Source organism: Quercus lobata, chromosome 9, assembly GCF_001633185.2.
Source record: "Quercus lobata isolate SW786 chromosome 9, ValleyOak3.0 Primary Assembly, whole genome shotgun sequence".
NCBI classification, from domain to species: Eukaryota; Viridiplantae; Streptophyta; class Magnoliopsida; order Fagales; family Fagaceae; genus Quercus; species Quercus lobata.
This window is the reverse complement of record NC_044912.1, coordinates 9615868-9637251: the sequence shown is the minus strand read 5'-3', so window position 1 is coordinate 9637251 and position 21384 is coordinate 9615868. Positions and strand designations below refer to the sequence as shown.

General features: G+C 34.4%; 1 protein-coding gene across 1 annotated transcript; it reads right to left on the bottom strand.

Annotated features, from left to right (window-relative positions):
- Positions 1–202: 202 nt before the first annotated feature.
- LOC115960891 (putative RING-H2 finger protein ATL21A) lies at positions 203–6641 on the bottom strand. Its single transcript, XM_031079891.1, has 2 exons — positions 5934–6641; positions 203–710 (listed from the first exon to the last, which is right to left on the bottom strand). The coding sequence occupies exons 1-2, from the start codon at positions 6634–6636 to the stop codon at positions 307–309; spliced, it is 1107 nt and encodes a 368-aa protein (XP_030935751.1). The 5' UTR covers positions 6637–6641; the 3' UTR covers positions 203–306.
- Between the last annotated feature and the right edge of the window lie 14743 nt (positions 6642–21384).

The window sequence follows — 21384 nt, the reverse complement described above, 5'->3', positions numbered from 1 at the left end:
TCTGAAATTAAAGTTGCCACCCTAATGTTTAGAAATTATTATTATTATTTGAGCTTTAGCAATTTGGAAACTATTGCCAGGAAATATCCTGAAAATGTGTTGATTGGTGCAAACATTATTGGATTTGCATATACCATTAGAATTTAGTTTATGCTCAAATCAAATGATGTGACCATTCAAGAAACAATGGCTCAAACAAGAGAAGAAAAGTAAAGCACAATTTGTAAAAAACATTAGTACAAAGTCTAGAATTGAAATGGGAAAATAATATATCCCAAAGTATCATGAAATATCCACTGGTGGTAATCATTGGGGAGAACTCCGACAAATGGGGCACGTAGCATTCAAGTTAAGCCATTCATCAATGCATTCAATGTGAAAACAATGCTGGCATTTAGGTATGATCTTTAGAGTCTCTTTAGGCTGGTACTCTGACAAACATATTGGGCAAGTGTTGTCATTGGGCTTGGGTAGGCACCAACTCTCACCAAGAACTATTTTTGGGTATGACTCTATTGTGGACCCACCAAGGCCCACCATAATTTTGGGCAGTGGAGCAATTGTAGGATTGAATTCTGGGATTTCAATGTGTCTTCTAGCAATATAGGACTCTATCTTGCCAAAGAGAAAACATAGTAGCCCTAGCAAGCACAGACTTCCCGGTACTCCAACACCAACGGCAATGGCGTAGCGTGCGCTCCTTGGAAATCCTAAACATACCACATTAATCATTATTAAGGCATCAAGTTATACTTTAAATATCAACTAAACTAAAACCCATTCGCATGCACAAAAATATTGAACAATAATGATAATTTAAAAAATAAAAATAAAAAAGGAAAATTCTTTTCATATTTATTAACTTTACAATAAATATACAGCTACACATTAGCTTAAAATTCATTGAGATAATTTTAAAATTGTGCTACATTACTTTTTGTAAAATACTATAAAAATGATCAATTTTATCATAAAAAGTTTACAAAATTAACACATTGGTTTATAAAACCCATATAATAAAATTTGTATAATCCCTATAACAATTTAAACTTTTCTTTTCCATCATAAAACAATCAATTTTCTTCTCAAAAAAAAAAAAAAATCAATTTGTTGTAAAAATTTGTATTCACACAACTGTTGAGCACCCAACGGCCCAACCCCCAATATGAAGCAAATGCAAACCCACCCAACCTCGGGCAAAAAGCATTGCTTCAAAGACAACTGAATGGACCAGGTTGAAGAAAATTAAAAAAATTACAATCAAGCAGAGCCCAATATCAGGTTTGAAAGTGCAGGCCGAATCACCTAGCCCCACATAACAAGATTTAGGTTGGCTAGACTTGATTAAATAAGCAAAAAGAACTCATATAGTGTGCGTTTTGGGACCCAATTCTAGACGTGACTCAAGAACTGAGAATTCGTTGCCTAAATCAAGCCAATTTATATACAAGCCCATAAAAATCAAACCCCTAATAGAAATATAATGATGCTTATAACTTGGACCAGTAGTGATTGTTTGTGTCTTTATGTGAATGTGCATAAATGGGTAGTGGCTTATAGGGAATGTCAATGTAAAATTAGGTCAATTGTGATATCCTGGATTTTATGGACAAGTTGAGGTTTAACAATAATTTAAAAATTCGAGAACTTAAAGCCAACAATTACAATTTGAATCTTAAAAGAAAGACAATGCAGTTAATAAATTTATGTGTTTTTTTCTTTTTTAGTCTTGTAAATTTTGATTTTTGAGGTAATTGATGTTGATTATTAAGTTTTCATTACACGTACACATTAATTTCAAAATAAGTTTCAACTTGAATTTAAATAAATTACATAACAAATCAAAATAAGTTTAAAATTGACCAATTTTATTTCAAGACCAATTTATATAGATCAAATCTAAGCCATTTATATTGTTTGCCACACAGCCCTTATCTTGATGTCCACATTTATATTTGTCTTGACCCTAACCAAGTGCTATTTCTAGTCTCTTTTTTTTTCTTTTTTTCTTTTTTTGGCCTCAAGAAAAAGCTTTAAAAGAAAAATTAACAAAACAGAGCAGTACCCAAAAGCATCCTTAGCCTTACAAGGAGCACCTCTAAATTCAAATCAACAAAATTTTCCTCCGAACCCATTTGGCGAAATTTTCTTCAACTCATTATGTAATGATTCTTTAATTAAGTCATATAATTTTTTAATAAATCATGTAACTAAAAATATGTGCAGATAATTTTCTCAATCATTAACAAGTTGAATAAATTTTCCTTCAAACCAGTTTTGAAGTAAATGTTTCCCATTAATAAATGACTAGAATTACAAGGAAGAGTCATTTGCTAAGTTATCAGCATTATTGATGCAATTATGACTATGTCGGCCAACATAGTGTAAAAATATTATGAACAAGGAAAGATCCCAAATGTCTATCAATAATTAGTTGATTTCTCGAGAGGGGTCTAGAAGACTAGAATGGCTATTCTTAGTCTTCTTACTATGGACTATTTTTTTTTTTTTTCCCTAGAAATAAAGAAAGAGGTGCAACACGAGGAGAAGGTACGATGAGGCGTTGAAAAAATTCCAAATCCCATAAGCCATAGTGCTGGGTGTTCGAAAGTGAACCAAATAAAAAGCTATGATTGCAGTGTGGAAAGCATTGAGAGAACTAAAAATAAGTAGTAATTCACAGCTTTTATTGCTCCAAAATTTTGGAGTATATAATACTTCGTCAACACTTATCTTGAAACTTACCAATTCACTAGCTTTATTTAAAAACCAAAATGTTGACCTCATGCAATGTAGGTACCACAAAATTGGCTTAAGGTAAGTCACATTTTATATAAATTAACTCCACTATCATTCATTCATCTTCTTTTATTATTGACTAATATTATTCTTTAAGTATTAAGTATTATTGTTAACAAAAATTAAGTGACACATGCAGCAGGACGTTGACATTTTAAAATGATAAAATCGAATTAAAAATGACAGATTAAGCTTATCATAACAATTATATCATCTCTACATCCATTAGTGATTTAATTTATAAACTAATTAGTTTCATATCAGTTTAGATCCATGAAATCTGTCTTAATCTGAATATTTTCATATAACTACTAATTAGTTAGAGAAGTATATTTGGTTTTTTTTTTTTTTTTTTTTTTTTTTTTTTTTGAGAAAAAGTATATTTGGTTCTATCACTTGGTGAGCTGGTGAGACCATACAATTTTTTTTTTTTTTTTTATAGCAAAGTTTCACACAATTGACAAGTGCATAATATTACTACTTTTTTTTTCTTTTTTTTTTAAGTAGGCATAATATTATGGACAAAATTTAGCTACAAAACTGGTTATAGCCTTAGACTACAATCTTACTCAATATCTTTTTATTAGAGATGAATTTTGATAAATCCACCATTAGATTACATCTAATTCTTATATTCTCCATACTTACAAAATTTCAAGAAAATTAAAGATCAATAGTTATGTCATCAATAAATTATTTAAATTGCAAGTTTTTGCAGTTTAAAATTATGCATAAAATATAAGCTTATAGATAATATCCGATTGACACAAAATTTGACATGTGTATTAAGAACATAAAGAACATGCTATTTGTAGGGGGCCTTTTCTGTGTATGGTGTATTGGGTTTGGGCTGCCTCCTGCGGTGATAGGCCCGAATATTTCTGAGTAAGGGAGTTGGGGCCGGTCCAATTGTAACTCAACTTGGACCGGTTTGTGCACAAACTTATGCCTTGTCTGCCAGGAGTAAACTTACGGCAAACAGAACTGCTGCAGACGAGTTACGGCAAGCAGATATAATAATAATTAAAACAGAGTATTCTAATTATTTAAATAAATAGCTATGTACTCCTTACTAATAAAGCATGATTACAGTCATATTGATGTCAATCACAGAGAGAAAATGAAGAAAACAATACTGGCTAACTTAAATGGGCATAAATTAAGTTTTAAGCTTAGTCTGCCACAACAAAGCCAAAGAGGAGAGAACGCCTCTTCTCAATGCAAATAATCCCCCAGGAAAAAGATCCTGCCGTGGGGATTAATGGTTTTGAGGAAGTCGGACCTGAATGGTTATTACCCAAAAAGAAAGTATCGTTATTTACATATTGGAAGAAAGTAAGATTTGAAGGGGGAGAGAGGGAAACCGATCTATTAGTGCATGCCCATTGAACTAACTCTCCTTTTTCCTTAGTTTTCTTTCTATTCTCCTCTGTTTTCTTTCTTATCTTTTTTTTCTTTTGTTTTCGTTCTGTTTTTCTTTTCACTCCGTAAAATATACTCTGTTTTCCGATCCTTTCTATAGGGCACGACAAAAGCCTTTTTATAGTGCCTACCGTGACCAAGGTTTTACCATTTTGCCCCTTAATCGCCTCTGTCTGGTCTGAGCGTATTTGCCGACCACCAGAGGTGTGTGCCACTCACTCTTGCCAAACAGAGGCAAGTTTCATTTCTCCCTCTACCGCAGCACTTCTTTCTTGCCACGGTATAAATGCTCTCTCTCTCCACTATCAAGGCATGCACCCAACGGTTCCCCCTCAAACTTGCTTCTTTTGGGTGATCTGTCATCCCAGCAAGATGTACCTCCCAAAAGGGCTTTGAACAGGAGCCGCAAATAGACATTTTCCCCTCTCCCCACCACCAAACCATACCCCCTTTACCTCTTACCTCTAGCCCATGACCCCACCATGTCTTATATTGGCTAGGTACAGGCTGGTGGTGTCTGGGCCTTGCGTGTGCTTCCCTTTCAGATATGTCCAAGAGTCTGCCTGCTGCTCATACGTCTGCCATAATCTGGAGACTCTCCGTCTGCATTTCCTGACCCTTCATGTGGGCTTTTCTTTGATTTCCCGCTCCATTCAGGAACTGGACTTCGTATGATGATGGATCTTACATTTCTTTGACCCACTTTTGTTATTCTTTATTGCCTACCACGTTGAACTGTTATTCCTGCCGTAATAACTTAATCCTGCTGGACCTCTTTTTGGGCCAGCCGTTTATCCCTTTTCTCAGTGACCTGTCATGGGCACTGTTTTACTTTTACTCATGGGCTCCTATGTCCCTTTGGGCTTTTCTTTGGGCATCCATGGCCCGATTGCTTTCTTTGGGCTTCCTCGGCCCGTTTGCTAATTTCACACTCCCATGGGCTTTTTACTAACTTCATTGGGCTTCCCCAACCCAATAACCTTATCCTTATCTTTGAGGTTCATGGGCCTGCCATAAACCCCATACTCTCTTAGTTTGCATTACCTTGGGCCTGCGGCGACCCTTTCTCACTTTTCTACCTCATACTCTACCCATGTGATGCTATTTCTTTCTTTCCTAACTTCTTTGAGCCCGCTTGCCTCTTCAAGACCCATTTATTTGTTTGTTGGGCATGTGATCTATTATTCCTGCCGCTTGGGCCTAATGGGTTTTTTGCTATTTATCTTGTCAATTCTTCGTGGCCCTCATTATTAGGCTTTTCTGTCTGCCTGGGCTTCCACAAATGGCCCTCAACACTATTCAACAGTTAGATTTTCAAAACATATGGTAATGTTTATTTTATTGAGTAAGATTGTAATCTTATACTACAACTAATTTTGTAACTAAATTTTATCCTAATATTACTACTTATCTAAAAAAAAATGCATGATATTTATTAATTATTTATAATATATCCTCTTTCAAGATAAAAAATCACTTGCTTTTGGATATAAGATATAGCTAATATGTAATCCAAGTCCAAGTAATAAATTAACCCTTTGATTTTCTGAAAAGCCTTAGTATGCTAACGGTCTAAATTAGACTAATTTAAATTGTGAATATTTTCTCTAAAAAATTAAATTAAATTGCTAAAATAACAAACATAATAGAACATTTGGATTTCCTCAACAACAAAAAAAATAGAACATTTGGAGGACCAAGTAGAAACTAACCGGACTGATGAGGAACATTAGAGCACACAATTTCATGGCTTGAATTGGTTTTGAACCCACACTGCCCTCCCCGTGACTCACACTTTCCACAACCAGAAGGTTCATCCCAAGTTAGCCAGAGATCATCATTAAGGTCTGAGGATAATATTTGCTCATAAAATGGCCACTGAACTGGAACCGAAACATTTGTAATGAACTTACAAGCTGATAACAAAAGTGCAGCAACTCTTCTAGACGAGGTAGCAAATATTGTGTGATTTGAATCGCTAAGACAAATAATAGGTGTTAATTGATCTTTCAATAAACCAGAGGAGCAGTTAAAGAATGAAAATTCTTGATGATATACACCCTTAAAGGGAGAACCAGAGAGATTAAGCGAAAGAAGCTGTTTAGGGAGGCAGTTTTTTGGATCATTGATCCATATTTGCTGTGTGGTATAGTCTATCCCTTGGACAATGAATTGTCCTGAATAAGGCAGGTTCAGAAGCACTGTTTGGGTTGCATTATTGCAGGATAAATCAAAACCCGGATAGCCACATGACTCTGGCTGACGGCTTTGTATCCGGAACGGGAAGTGAATTCCCGGGCTGTTGGAGCTGCAAACGGAGTTTTTGCATGACTCTGTGCTGGTTGCAAGGTATGAGAAGGAGAAGAAGAAGAAGAAGAAGAAGAGGATGGAGGAAGTGACTTCGAGAATGTTCATTTGGTGTTAGGATATTTTGATGTTTGGATGCAAAGCTATATTCTACTCTACTCAAGCAATATAAATACTACATATATTTATTGTTGGAGAGAGAATAAGAAATTGATGTTTTTTTTATGTTCATTTGAAGATGTTATTAACCAACAAATGTTTTATTAAAAAGTCTACGGTCATAAGTATTTTAATACCAGCTAAATTAAAGTTCTAGAAAACAAAAAGTCAAACTAAAAACAGAAGGCCATAATAAGCATGGTTCCACTCGAGGTCATGGTGGGCCGTGTACAATAAAATTGAAGTACACATGTTACATGGTCTTTTGTTTCTAAATCTGAAGAAACAATAAGTGTAAGGAGGAAAAAAAAAATTACATTTGCTCATATCGTTTGTTGATGCTACATAATAAAAATGACGTCAATTATAAACAATAGAAAAATAATACTTACTTTAATCATTAACAACATGTAGAGAAAATATGAATTAGAATTCTAGTTCTTCTAGTAAAGAAAAGTAAAAAATGTCACTAAGTTAGCATTCCCATTATTGTGACTTAAATAATGCTCTCAAGTGCAGGATTGTCACGAAGTAATAATTCGTAAGTCTGAGGTTGAATCCACAGGGAAAAGGGAATTGAATAGCAAACCACAAGAGAATAAAACTAAAATAATAGAGTTTAATTTAAGAGATTTTTGATATTTTAGTAAAGTTAATTTAAATTGAGAGAAAATAACAATATATTGAGGCGCTAAGGTTTAGGAATCCACACACAACACATCTATCGGTAGTCTTAACAATGTTTATTTTATAACTCAACTAAAATTCATACAAAGGATGATCTTAGTTGGATGATTTAACAATAAAAACTCAAGAATTAATTGTCTAAGGTAGCTTCATGAAATTGATTGATTTTAGGCAAAACAAAACTAGTGAATTAGTTCGCAGGGAATACTAAGCATTTAACATTTCTGGAGTCTACAATAAATCAAAAAAGTATACAGAACTAAACACTTTTCTAGATGAGTAAAACAATCAAAAGCATAAAACCATAAGCATTAAAACCAATAAATAATTGTTAAGAATATACCAATAAATGGTTGGGTTTCACCTCTTGCCTTAGCAAGGCATCTAGCAAGCCATAACACAAATAAAACTCTAAAAACTGTAAAGAAACTTTAAGAAAACCTAAATTATGTTCTAAGGCAGCTCTCCCCTCAATTTTTCCCTAAAGAGCCCTTAAATAGGTCAAGGAATCCTATTATAAGTTGAATTCCCGTTTGGAGAAATTCTCAGGTTTTTAGGCTTCACTTAACCGACGTTTTTGGCCCATTTAACTTCAGAATTCGGACATTTGGTAAACTAAAATGTTGTATAGCCCTTTAAGTTAGCTTTCCAGCCCAACTTGAATCATCTCGATTGGACATCGAAGCTGAAAGTTATGCTTCAAATACTAACTGGTGCGTAGGCTGGAATCCTAATCCGAATTAGACTTAGATTTGGTGCAAATTTCCTTTAATTCCTTGCTCCAATTGGACTCGAATGTAATTGGGTTGGCCTTCTTCGACTTCATCTAGCCCTTGTAAAAGTAAAGTCTATTAGCTTTCTTCTTTACACAAATCCATTTATTTAATTTGATTATCCTATAAAAGACAAATCCACGCATTAAAATTCAATTAAGCACAAAATTGATTATTCAGCATTATTCCAAAACCAACTATAAAATGCATGAATTAACTCAAAATAAGTATGATAATGCTTTTTAATAATAATATAAATATGCGAAATTAAGCTATTATCACCCATCAGGCGTTGTAAAATTATGTCATTTTAACACATCCAAAAACCTACTTTATTATTTTACCACATCATTTTACAATACACCATTCATCACATCTTCTATTTTTCAATTCTATACATTAACATAATATATACAAATATTAAAATAACATTAGAAAAACCAACAATATATAAAAATACAAAATGAAAAACCCACCACCCCCACCACCCCATATCCCACCTCACTAGTTAACACAGTCCATCACCCCCACAACCCACCATCAAAGACACCAAAACCACCACATCAAAAGCCACATAAACACCCAAAAAAGAAAAAAGAAACCCATCTGAACCCACCCACTACCGAATCCACCATCAAATCACACCACCACAACCATCCATAACCCAAAACTGCCACCACAACAAAGCCAATAACAAAGCAAGAAAGAAATCCACCTGAATTTGAACCTCCAATCCCTCTAGATAAACCTGAACCTCACAACCAACCAGCAACAACAAAAAAAAGCCACCACTACAACCCATGAAAATCAACCAATACCCACAACAATAAAACCCACGGTAGCCAAAAAAAAAAAAAACCACCACCAGAAAAGAAATGTCTCACACGATGAGAGATCGGCGACGTGGCAGGGTGGATGGCACGGCAAGCTCAACGGCGTGGGGATGGTACGGCAAGCTCGGCAGCGTGGCATGGTGGTCAATGTGGTGAGATCGGCGAAGTTGTAAAAGAGGAATAGAGAGGGCTAGACACAAGATGAGAGAACCAGATGGAGAGAGAGAGAGATCTATGTTGGAAGGAGAGAGAAAAAGTTAAAGAAAATAAGAATAAAAGTTTTGGCATATTTTTGTCCGTACTATCTCATATTTGGAAGTGCACTTTAGCCTCATGCTAAAAGTTTTGAGATTTGAAATATCTGATGAAGGTTGGTTTTGGTGTTTGGTGAGCCAAATGCCAAATATTTGGCATTTGACACACCTAATGGAAGAGCATTCCTATCGAGTGTGCTGTGCCTAATGCCATTTTACCACATCAAAACCTAATTAATCAATTTTAACACATCATTTTACAATAGGCTATATATCAAATATTCTATTTTAACATTACATAACATTACACTACATTAAAATAATAATTAAAAAAATGCAGCTATTGTACTGTAGCAGTAAAAAATTGTACCATAGCAATTTTACAGTACAATTCTACTAGTACAAATTGTTATTTAATTTGAAACACCTCATTCTACAGTACAATTGTTATTTAATAGATAATTAAAAAAATATATATAATTATACAACATTCTACGGTACAATTCTACCAATAGTAAGTTTGCTAAAAATGCTAAAACTTTAGCATATGAAACACCTCATACATCTTGTTTTTTGGTGTTTGGTGTGCCAAATGCCAAATATTTGACATTTGGCACATCTGATGGGAATGCTCTCTAAAGACTCCTGACGTGTCTTATATTGCGACTGGAAAATCTACCTATCTGATTTAGAACTTCAACTTCCATAGGGTCAATTTGCTATGTAATCAAAATGTCTTAAAGTTTGAAGCGAGAGTAGAGCATTTGACCAACGTAAATCCTACGGTAACGATTTGACCGCAATGTGTAAAAGACTTATGCAAAGCTCGCCCACCAAAATTAAGGAGGAAAAATGAAAAGATAGAACTATCCTGCATAAAGAGCTTGATTGAATATTTAAGAGTGAGACCAGTTCATAAGATTTGTAGGTGGTCAACTCATGTGGAAAATGAAATGTATATAGTGTAGAATATGTCTTGAATTAGGAGTTTGACTCCTTGTTGGATTTGAATAAGGAAGGAATTTTATTTTTTTGGGTTACTGTTGTTTGAAGTTATCAAACTTTATTAGAAGTCTTGTCTACCACTTGATTTTGAGTTCTATTTGGAATATGAGTGATTCTCCTTTTTTGTGTGAAAAAGAAATGTCTTAAAGTTTGAAGTGAGAGTAGAGCATTTGACCAACGTAAATCCTACGGAAACGATTTGACCGCAATGTGTAAAGGACTTATTCAGAGCTCGCCCACCAAAATTAAGGAGGAAAAATGAAAAGATGGAACTATCATGCATAAAGAGCTTGATTGAATATTTAAGAGTGAGACCAGTTCATAAGATTTTGTAGGTGGTCAACTCATGTGGAAAATGAAATGTATATAGTGTAGAATATGTCTTGAATTGGGAGTTTGACTCCTTGTTGGATTTGAATAAGGAATGAATTTTATTCTTTTTGGGTTACTGTTATTTGAAGTTATCAAACTTTATTAGAAGTCTTGTCTACCACTTGATTTTGAGTTCTATTTGGAATATGAGTGATTCTCCTTTTTTGTGTGAAAAAGAAATGTCTTAAAGTTTGAAGTGAGAGTAGAGCAAGTAGAGCATTTGACCAACGTAAATCCTACGGAAACGATTTGACCGCAATGTGTAAAAGACTTATTCAGAGCTCGCCCACCAAAATTAAGGAGGAAAAATGAAAAGATAGAACTATCATGCATAAAGAGCTTGATTGAATATTTAAGAGTGAGACCAGTTCATAAGATTTTGTAGGTGGTCAACTCATGTGGAAAATGAAATGTATATAGTGTAGAATATGTCTTGAATTAGGAGTTTGACTCCTTGTTGGATTTGAATAAGGAAGGAATTTTATTTTTTTGGGCTACTGTTGTTTGAAGTTATCAAACTTTATTAGAAGTCTTGTCTACCACTTGATTTTGAGTTCTATTTGGAATATGAGTGATTCTCCTTTTTTGTGTGAAAAAGAAATGTCTTAAAGTTTGAAGTGAGAGTAGAGCATTTGACCAACGTAAATCCTACGGAAACAATTTGACCGCAATGTGTAAAAGACTTATTCAGAGCTCGCCCACCAAAATTAAGGAGGAAAAATGAAAAGATGGAACTATCATGCATAAAGAGCTTGATTGAATATTTAAGAGTGAGATCAGTTCATAAGATTTTGTAGGTGGTCAACTCATGTGGAAAATGAAATGTATATAGTGTAGAATATGTCTTGAATTAGGAGTTTGACTCCTTGTTGGATTTGAATAAGGAAGGAATTTTATTCTTTTTGGGTTACTATTGTTTGAAGTTATCAAACTTTATTAGAAGTCTCGTCTACCACTTGATTTTGAATTCTATTTGGAATAGGAGTGATTCTCCTTTTTTGTGTGAAAAAGAAATCTAGTTCTTCTTGGTTTTGGATATGCTAGCCTACTCAAATCTCCTATATAAATAGAGTGTTGTGGCAAATTTAGAGAGTGTGTGTGAGAAAAAGAGGCTCTCTCTTGGTTTGGTTCTTTGATATTTGTGGGTTGCAATTTGGAATAGTGAGAGAGGTTTGTTACCACTTGGTTTTGGTTTTGTGGTTTGGTGATTTGCTCTCTCTTGGTGCATTGTAACTTTTGGATTTGATTTGTGACTCTCTCTTTGGTTTGTGTGCAATTCGCAATTGGTATTCGGTATTTGTGAACCTTTGGTTCTTTGTAGTTATTTAGTTGTATTTGGGATTTGGGTTTGTCAGAATATCTCTACACAAATTTGTATTATCCCAAATTTGTTATAGGGAAATTTGTTCATCATTGTCCGTGGATGTAGGCTATTGCCAAACTACGTAATTCTTGGTGTTTTGTGTCTATTTTCTTTTGGATGAATTTTCTTTGTTCATATTGATTAGTTTAGAGATCTTTCTCAAGCCTGAAATATTTTCACAATCAATCTTAGTAATTTGAGCTTCCGCTATTTTACAACATATAGTCATTACAATAAAACAAAGTTGGGTCGTCTTTGATATAAAGTTCTAAAGCATTCACAATTGAAATTTGCACCACATACTTAAGGAGATTAGGGCATATGATAGCTGCTAACGGTACCTGGTCTTTCATAATAATTGTATAAATGGGATTGATCCATTGACTGATAACGACCTGATGACAATATTTATTAAGATTTAAGACTAATGCAAAAAATTCAAATTGTAATTAAAGCTTGGACTCTTTCTTTTTTTCTCTCTTTATCACGCCACTCTGCCCCTAGCAAGTACAACAAAAACACATGGTTATTGAACTCCGAGTGAAATTGCTTCTTCTTTGGTTCGTTATGGTGAAAAATGATCATTGCATTTAAAAGAGATCTATTTAATGATTTAGATTTTTTTTCTTTTTTTAAGAGTTTCAACTTATGGCGTCCGCTTCTAGTAATAACTCTTTATCATCAAACTAAGACACCAATCAGTTTTTTGTGTGGGCGGAAATTGAACCTCAAATATCTTATTCATCTATCAAAAACTTTACTAATTGAGCTAACTGGAACTTACATTTAATGATTTAGATTAAGTGTACGTTTGGGTATAACTTATTTGATATATAGTCTACAAAAGATAGATTTAAAAGACTTAAAACACACCCATACTATGATGGTCCAAGTGAGTTGTTCAAAGTTTGTCCAAAAATTCTTGGCACTTAATTGGCTTATGCCCTCGCCCGTCAGTCGCTTTCCATGCCTTGGGCATTCAATACGAATGGAAGCCAAAGAAAATGTGAAGGATTTAACTTGAACTACAACTCAATTGCTAGTTCAATGTTTTTATGTGGAACATGTTGAACCAAATATTTGTATGGATCAATAAGTCTCATGCACATTCCTCATGGTTTTCAAATCCGGACCGTTCAATGAACTGAAAAAAAAGAGGTTTAAAAATTTAAAAAAAAAAAAAAAAAAGGTTTAAGGTTTTTAAGATTGAACTGAAATCGAACCGTGATGATGTCATAATTAATTTAATAATTATTTAATAAAAAATAAATATATTAAATTAGAAATAATAGAAAATTTGACTAAAATAAGAAAATATTTAGGTACCAAAAATGTAATTTTATAAAAATAAATTATATATATATATATATATTTTTTTTTTGTGAAACCTACGTCTAAATTAAGCCCATGCCTTAGGCACAAATTAAACCAAGCCCATGCCTTTATGCTCAAGCCCATTTGAACGGTCAACTTTCCAATGAAATTTAAAAGTGGAAAACAAAAAAGATAAAGGACTTAAAAAGAAGAAGCTAGAAGTCTACTCATTAAATTATAGCCTAAATACAAAACAAAGCCCAAGAATAAAGTGGTTGGTCAGTAAGTAGATGACAGCTAAGCATTACTTCACCATCTCCATCGTCTGCAAAGCAACTCCAGAGTCCTCAGTTTAGACATAGAAACTGAAACGGCAAAAAGGCAAAAAAAATGCAGAAAAATTAGAGAGAAAACGTGAGTAAGACAAAAAAGAAGAAGAGAGGCGATGCAATCTAAAGGTCTAACAGCATCTCATGGTGGTTTGAAGCATCAACAATGGTGGTAAGTACCAAAAATAAAATCCAGATTTGAACCATAAGAACCGTCAACAGTTTTCAAACCCGGAAGGTTCGGCCGCAGTTTGCACGGTTCACTGCTTTTCTTTTATAGGCCGGTTCTTGAGAGTTAAAAACCGATATTGATGAACGGTTTCCGGTTAATCGGTCAGACCGTACGGTCCGGTCTAGGTTTCACAACCTTACTATTCCGCCCTTCTTTTCTTTTCTTTTTTGCTTCCTGGATTGGGTTTATGCTCTTTCTATCAATCTTTCGTTTCAAGGCTTGATCAATCTAGAGACACGACTTTTACTACAAACCTTGATGTAATTGATGGTGAGTAATGAAGAAAAATAATAAGTGCATGTAAAAGTAATAGGTAATTATTCACAATCTGACACGTTAGAGTTATGACAAAAATTATGGTCTTAGAAAAACTTGTTTATACCTAGAGATAAGACCACCATTGGCATAAAGTGCCGACATTTTAGACACTAAACATAGGCTCTAGCCTCTGTGTTGGAGTTCATAGCTTTATTATAAGAGTCTAACACAACTAGCCTTTAGGGTGAGAGTTTGTCTTTACCAATTTCCTCCCCTATTTTTTCCTTTTTTTTTATACCATGTTTTCCACCACTAATAATCCTTGTGCCCAAGTTAATTGATTTACATTTAGTTTTTAAAATTTGTCGGTGGTGGTCTTGACCCCGAAAAGAAAATGGTGGTTTTACAGTAGTGAAATCTGGGTTTGTCTTACCTCCAGTACTTTTTAAAAGGAATTTCCTTTTGTTTTAATAAGAGATGGTCACATCACTCACTAACTAAATAAAATGTAACGATTAAAGTCCACTATCATTTGTCATTGTATATTTAAAATAAAAGGACATGTCCAATTAAAAAAGTACTAAAGGTAAACCAAACCCGTGAAATCAAAGAGGATTTTCTTTCCTCTTTTTTTTTTTTTTGGATACATTGGTAGCCTCCCACCTACAAATGATCAAAGCAGAGACAAGAAATCCCGGTACATTTATTGATGAGAAAGGTTTCCAATCCAAGGGGAGAGAAGCAAAGAGTCCAAATCTTTTGTGTTCCACAAATAAAAACTTGATACATGGTCATCTATTTAATTAATTGCTAATTTTCTACCTTTCTTAACTCAGTTATCTAAATTATTTATGAAAATAAAAATAAAAAATAAAAATAAAAACACACACACACACACAACAATCAACATGTCGCCGCCACCGACACCACCACCAACTTTTACCGGCACCACTTGTTAGCAGCAACAAGTCGCCAAAGAAACAAAATAAAGAAATCCTTGAGAAGAAATCCTTACTATATCAATAGTCTTTTGTCTCCTATTTCTTCTTTATTCGTTCTTTCCAAAGTCTTTATTCATTCTTAACCTTTTTTCTTTTTCTTTTTTTGGTAAAAGAAGATGCATTATAAAACTAAAAGGCTACATCAAGTTGTACACCATCCCCTACTGACGGTAAAAAATTGGAGCATAAAATTACCATATCATATACTAAACAACAAGTTTCTTATTCAAATCCATAATGGGTGCCCACCGCCTCCTTGTCTTCTTCAAATCTCTTAACAAGTTTTAATTATAGATGATGGCATCCGCCAATAATAACAAATACCAATACCCAATAATGGTGGTAGTGAATGGTTGTGTCTGGCGACATTGAACACATCTGCGACTGCTAATGGAGCCAGCAATGGTTGGTGGGGGTGGTAGTGGGGCATGTGGTGCCAGTGAAAAATGGCGGTGGTGCCTGTGCTCGGTAGTGGGAATGTGTTGACTGTTGTGCTTTAATTTTTAAGCTTTTATTTAATTAAGCTAACTAAATTAAGAAAGGCAGAAAATTAGCAATTAATTAAATAGATGGCCATATGTTAAGTTTTTATTTGTGGAACATAGTGTGGGATAGAGAAAGTGAGACAAAAGATTTGAACTCAAAAACCAAAGAAAATTAATTTAGTTTTAGTTCATTGATTAGAGATGGAAAAGCGAGAAAGGAAAACGAAAGCTTTAGAAACATAATAAAACTAAAAAGGTAATTTTTAACTTAGTCCAAAGGTTTTTTTTTTTTTTTTTTACAATTTAGTCTCTCATTTGTAAAAATCTGTCCATTTGGCTATTCTGCTCAAATCTATTAGCAAATAATGTCCTTTATACAAATCTAAAAAAAAATAATGTCGTTTAGACATTATGCTTTTATTATAAAAAAATTTAACTAAAAACAGTAATGAGACGTGGCATCTAATCTATCTTCTTTGAGAGATTGACTACGTTGAGAAGGAACATTCTTTCCTCTTTGACTCTGCTCCCGCGGATTGGATTTTGATTGATTTCCCTAATATTCTAACTAACCCATGCGTATTAATATTTAATATCCTCTGTTATGTTCATTCCCTTCCGCAAAGAAAACGATTAATATTGCTACTGTAATTGAATTCAGGGGTTGTTTGGTCATTTCCCACTGAGTGGCCAGATATTTTTGTTTATTTTATTATTATTATGTATGTCTGCCACGACTTGCCTGAAACAGTTTTGCCTGCCATGAACACGTTCCTGACAGACCTGGCCTAGTTTGCGCACAAACCGGACCAACTTAAGTTGAAGTTAGACCGGTCCCAACTCCCTTATCCAGAAAACTTGGGCTTAATGCAGCAGGAAGCAGCCCAACACCACTAGCACAGCCCACCACCTTACAACCATGATGGGGCATTTTGTGGCTCATTCTAAGTGAGTTCTCAATTTTTACTAAAAGAAAGAATCAATTAGTAATGAACACTGCACCAGATGACAACATTTTTTTGGTGAATTAGCTTCTTTTTCTTTCTTTTACAAGAGGATCACGAGACTGCTTCCAGAGGTGATACTAAAAGCTGTGACTAGTTCAGTGTTCAAGGCAGATGCCATAGAGCTATGCCAACTTATTATGACTTGATATCTCATAAGCTCTATTCCAGATAGATTTTAAGATAGAAGTGTAAAAACTTTTGCACTTCTCTGGAACTCCTGAATCTTGTATGAAATGAAATCTAGGTTCATCCAAATAAAGTCATGTTAAATTTGATTTGTGTACCAAAAGCTGCAAATTTCTGCCACAATCAGTTCCACCATTTCACCTTATTCTAGGGGGCACCCTTTTAAGCTATTAGTGCATTTTATGGTGGGTCATCTATAATTTCAAGACTTCGAGTGTGTGCAAGGTGAAGGTTGAGGTCACGTGTTCAATCAGGGCACCAATAAAATAAATAAATTAAAATCATTTGGCATAGGCAGACATGATTTACCAGTTGGTCAAGTCCAACAATATGAGGAAAAATCCACAACAATTTAGAGAGAGAGATTAAAACATCACAGTGACAAATGCATAACCTCAATTCTCAAGCATGGACACAAACCTGAGTGAGATCTAGTAGACTGGATCGCTGTTTTTGATCTGAACAAGCCAGTTGCAGATCAAAGATAATTCCTCACATTCTTTGTGGTTCCTACAAAACCCGTCAGTAACATTACAGACAACAACAGCAGATTATGAGCTCTCCTCATGACACGGAACCACACGAGACCCATTTTTCACTTCTTAGTTAGACAGCCGCCCTCTAAAACATAATGGCATAAATACCATTCTATGCTAAAAGATTATACAATAGAACACAATCATGTGATTCTTGGAAACTTCAATGTAACAGCATAAACAATCAACACAATTTTCTAAATATCAAGTATTCTTCCAGACAGTCAAAACTATCAGTTGATACCCCCGAAGTAGCATATATAAGTATATACTTCCCACTCCAACAATGTCATTGTATGGTTCAAAAATAATTTCCCAATGATCTTTGGACCAAATGGCATATCCTACATAAATAAAATTGGAGGATAAGACCATAAGTTCAACCTATATGGCTAGATGGCCCATATTTACCCATAAAAAAATCCAAATGGTAATTTTTTTTTTTTAAAACACTGTCTGATACAAACAAACAGAAACCAAATAACGCTAAATGGCCTTGTAAATATTAAAGAATTTAACCAAGATAATTCTGATTTTTTATGGACAGCAAAGGAAATGTACACAACCAGATATTAGAAATGGATAATAGAAGAATATGGAATGGATTCAGACATGTGTTGTTCTGTAATCCACAATCAACCAGCTACTGCAACCTAAGCCTTTATTAACTCTTAAATATAAATTAGATTTATGAGAGCTAGAAACCAAGCATTCTATCTTTTCATTATAACAAAGATTCAAAATGCTTGACATTATAATTAATTCCTACCTACTGCTTAAAAATTAGATTGCCAGAGAAGTGAATAAATAGTTTTAACATATATGCAATTCTAGCATCAAGAGAATAAAATAAACAAAATGGTCATTATAAAGTTATTGCCATCCAAAATTGGCCATGACTTTAATTAAGGGCCAGTGCTTCACACTCTTCTTCTTTATATACATAATATAAAGATATATACAATAGAGCATTCACATTAGATTTTCAGATGCTTACAAGCATACAATTCACTCATCCTCTGCACCATTTTTCAAATCAAAACCCACTTATCTATCAAAAAATGCCTGACAAACTCTAATGCAAGCTAAAATATGAAAACATAACCTTCCAAAACACTGCTTACTCTCACATTGATAGGTCATTACAAATTCAAAACAGACACCTTGACCTAGTGTACACTCCAATCAAACCAGATACCTTAACACTTTTCATCTTGTTTCCACTTTTTTTTTTTCAGGCTTTGATAGCCCGGTCTTCTCAAAAATTACTCCGAGTTAACATTAAGGTCAAATTTCTTTCAGACATTTTCTCAGACGCCCCACACACAAATTATCAAACATATGTAAATCAACAGACAGACAGAGAAATAAAAATAACATAAGCAAAACCTGAACAGAAAACCCAAGTAATAGTATCGATCAATGTACCTGGTTGTTGTTCTCGACACCAATGACACGCTTGAGACATTCCAAACGCAATCATTTTCCTATAGTAGAACTTTTTCAGGGTATGCCCTTGAGACAGCAGGCCATGACTTCCACGCTGACAAATGCGCGTGTGTGAGAATTTGAAGTTCTTTGGTAGCCTAACATCTTAACTAAAATGCTTACATGGTCCATTAACCATTTTAATGACATGTTCTTTTCTCCATAGGCCCACCGCCTTGTGAAGTTTTGCAACCATGAATAGTCTAGTCTAATAACAGGCCCAGTTCCCAGTTGCCTCCAAGGATAATCAGCATTGATTATGGTTATAGCTCAGCCATATTCCATGCAATCAAACCAAAATTTTAGCTAATCTACCATTCACTACACACCAATGATGTACTTATTTCAGCAATTCCCATAGGTTTCAATTCTACCCTTTTTCACAAACAAGAAAAAACCAAACCATGTGCCCATATTTGTTTCCAGAGAGAAAACAAGAAGCAATAGCATAAAACACAAATTTATTTGCTCTTAATTTTATTCCTTCTCATCAAATATTACACACTAACAAACATAACAAAAATTGAACACAAAGAGAGACTAAGATAAGTTTTGATTTAGAGTGGAATGATTTTCAGAAATCAGAGCAGCGACCTTTTTGCTCCCAATCGCCATAACGGGTGGGCTCGGGTCCGCGGGGCCCACCCACTTCGCCGGTGGCTTTATTGACAAAATTGCCATTTTCATCTACATATTGAGCATCATCTTCATCTTCTTCTTCTTCTTCTTCTTTATTTTTGGTTTCTAGGTCTTCTTTGATAGACTCTTGCTTATTATTCTGAAGGGGGATTTCTTGGTGTGGAATCGCGGAGCTCATGAATCGGGTCAATACTGAGCGAAACAGCGGGTCGGGTCGGGTGGTAGCATCTTGAAAGACCAGCTTGGGAGTGGAGGTGAGAGTTGATGCTGTTGATGACAATAAACGACGGCTCGCCATTGTGAACTGTTTCGTTCGTTCCTTCTTTGCCTCTGCAAAATATATAATCACACAAACAAACAAACCCTGAAAAATGAAAATCAATCTAAAAATGTCAGGAACTGTTGAGGTTATTAATAAGTGAACGGTGTCGTTTTTGTCTTCTACTATTGAAATTTGAAAACTCTCTATTATTTTTGTGGGCTACTGGTAGGTCTGGGCTTCTTTTTTTGTTGGGTAATTAGGTCTGGGCTATTGACTTTTTTTTTTTTTGGGGGGGTCAAATTAAGATGGGACCAGGCCCTAATCTAAAACTTCCTCAAGAATTTCAAAAAAAAAAAAAAATTCCTCAAGAAAAAAAAATTAAAAAAAAAAACTATAAATAGAGTAATGCTAGCTCCAAATAATTTCACAACAAATTTTAAGTAGAAGAATATTTTTGATTCTAATCAAGACCCATTAGTGAGATCACTTTTTACTTATCGATAACAATCTACTAATAAGATTTATTATGAAAATATTATGGACGTAATATTATTCATATAAATATATTAGAAAAAAAAAAAGGACAAGATTATTTTTTTTCAATTTGACAAGACTCTAGGAAGATATTTATGTTTAAGACTAATAATCTTTTATGGATCACTAAGAATCATTTCACTCCGAAAAAACAAAAGAAAATAAGTTTTTTTAAACAAAATTTCTGAAAAGAAGCAAAATAAATTTAAAATGATTCTTATGGCAATAAGAAATGTGGGGCCCAATAATTTGTGGCCCTGACCCATTTTTACATTAGGGCCCAAGGCCCGAGCCGAGGAGGGATATAGCTGAGAACGTATAATAAAAGTCCAAGTAATCTTGAGACATAGCCGAGGATGGTTCTGTCCTCGGCATTCCCAAGGTCCTCCTGAAAGAAAGTGCAAGAATGGTATAGGAACAGTTTTGGGAAAAACCTAAAATATCTATGTTGATAGAGAAAGGACCGCTGGACAGTATGGCGACCAAGGACAAAGGGAAAGCTGTCATTACTGCCATTGAATACTCTGCACCTGACAGAACCATACTCTTCAGCTTTTACAACCACCCCCAACCACTTTCGGTATGGGTTGATGGGACAAGTATCAGTCCTGTAAAGTCGAACCTACACGTGGACGTTGGATAAGAGATACAAGCTAATATAAAAGGGGAAGCAAGCAATCTGGGAAAGGGACTGGGAAAAAAAAGCCAATAATCAAAGCCTCCCAGACCGTCTCGAGGAGAAAGACTCCCCGAGCGAACACGGTTTAATTCTGTATGACCACCACGACTAACCACCGTTCGGTGACCACGGCCTAGCCTTTCAAACCCACGCTCTACAAATTATATTATTTGGGCCCTCAACGTGCGAACCCAATACTGTTTTGGGACCGTTGCTAACTGAGTCCTTACAAGAAATAATAAGGACTAAAGAAACTTTTTTTTTTTTTTTTTTGATCTTACAATTAGAATAACAAAAGCTAAAGTTCACATATTATTAATGACAATGTCAACATCTTAATTTTAATCACAATAAAAATTTAGGTATCATGTTATGTATTGTATTATTCTCATAAGGAAAAGAGATAGAATCAAATTACGCAAAATAGGATAATGAATGTGTTTGATATTACATCATCATT

What these genes read in the sequence shown, in the direction of transcription:
- LOC115960891 (XM_031079891.1), bottom strand. Translation starts at nt 6,636, where the DNA reads ATGAACATTCTCGAAGTCACTTCCTCCATCCTCTTCTTCTTCTTCTTC. An exon ending in TAATGTTCCTCATCAGTCCG is followed by an intron (nt 711 to 5,933) that starts GTTAGTTTCTAC and finishes TGGTATGTTTAG; the next exon opens with GATTTCCAAGGAGCGCACGC.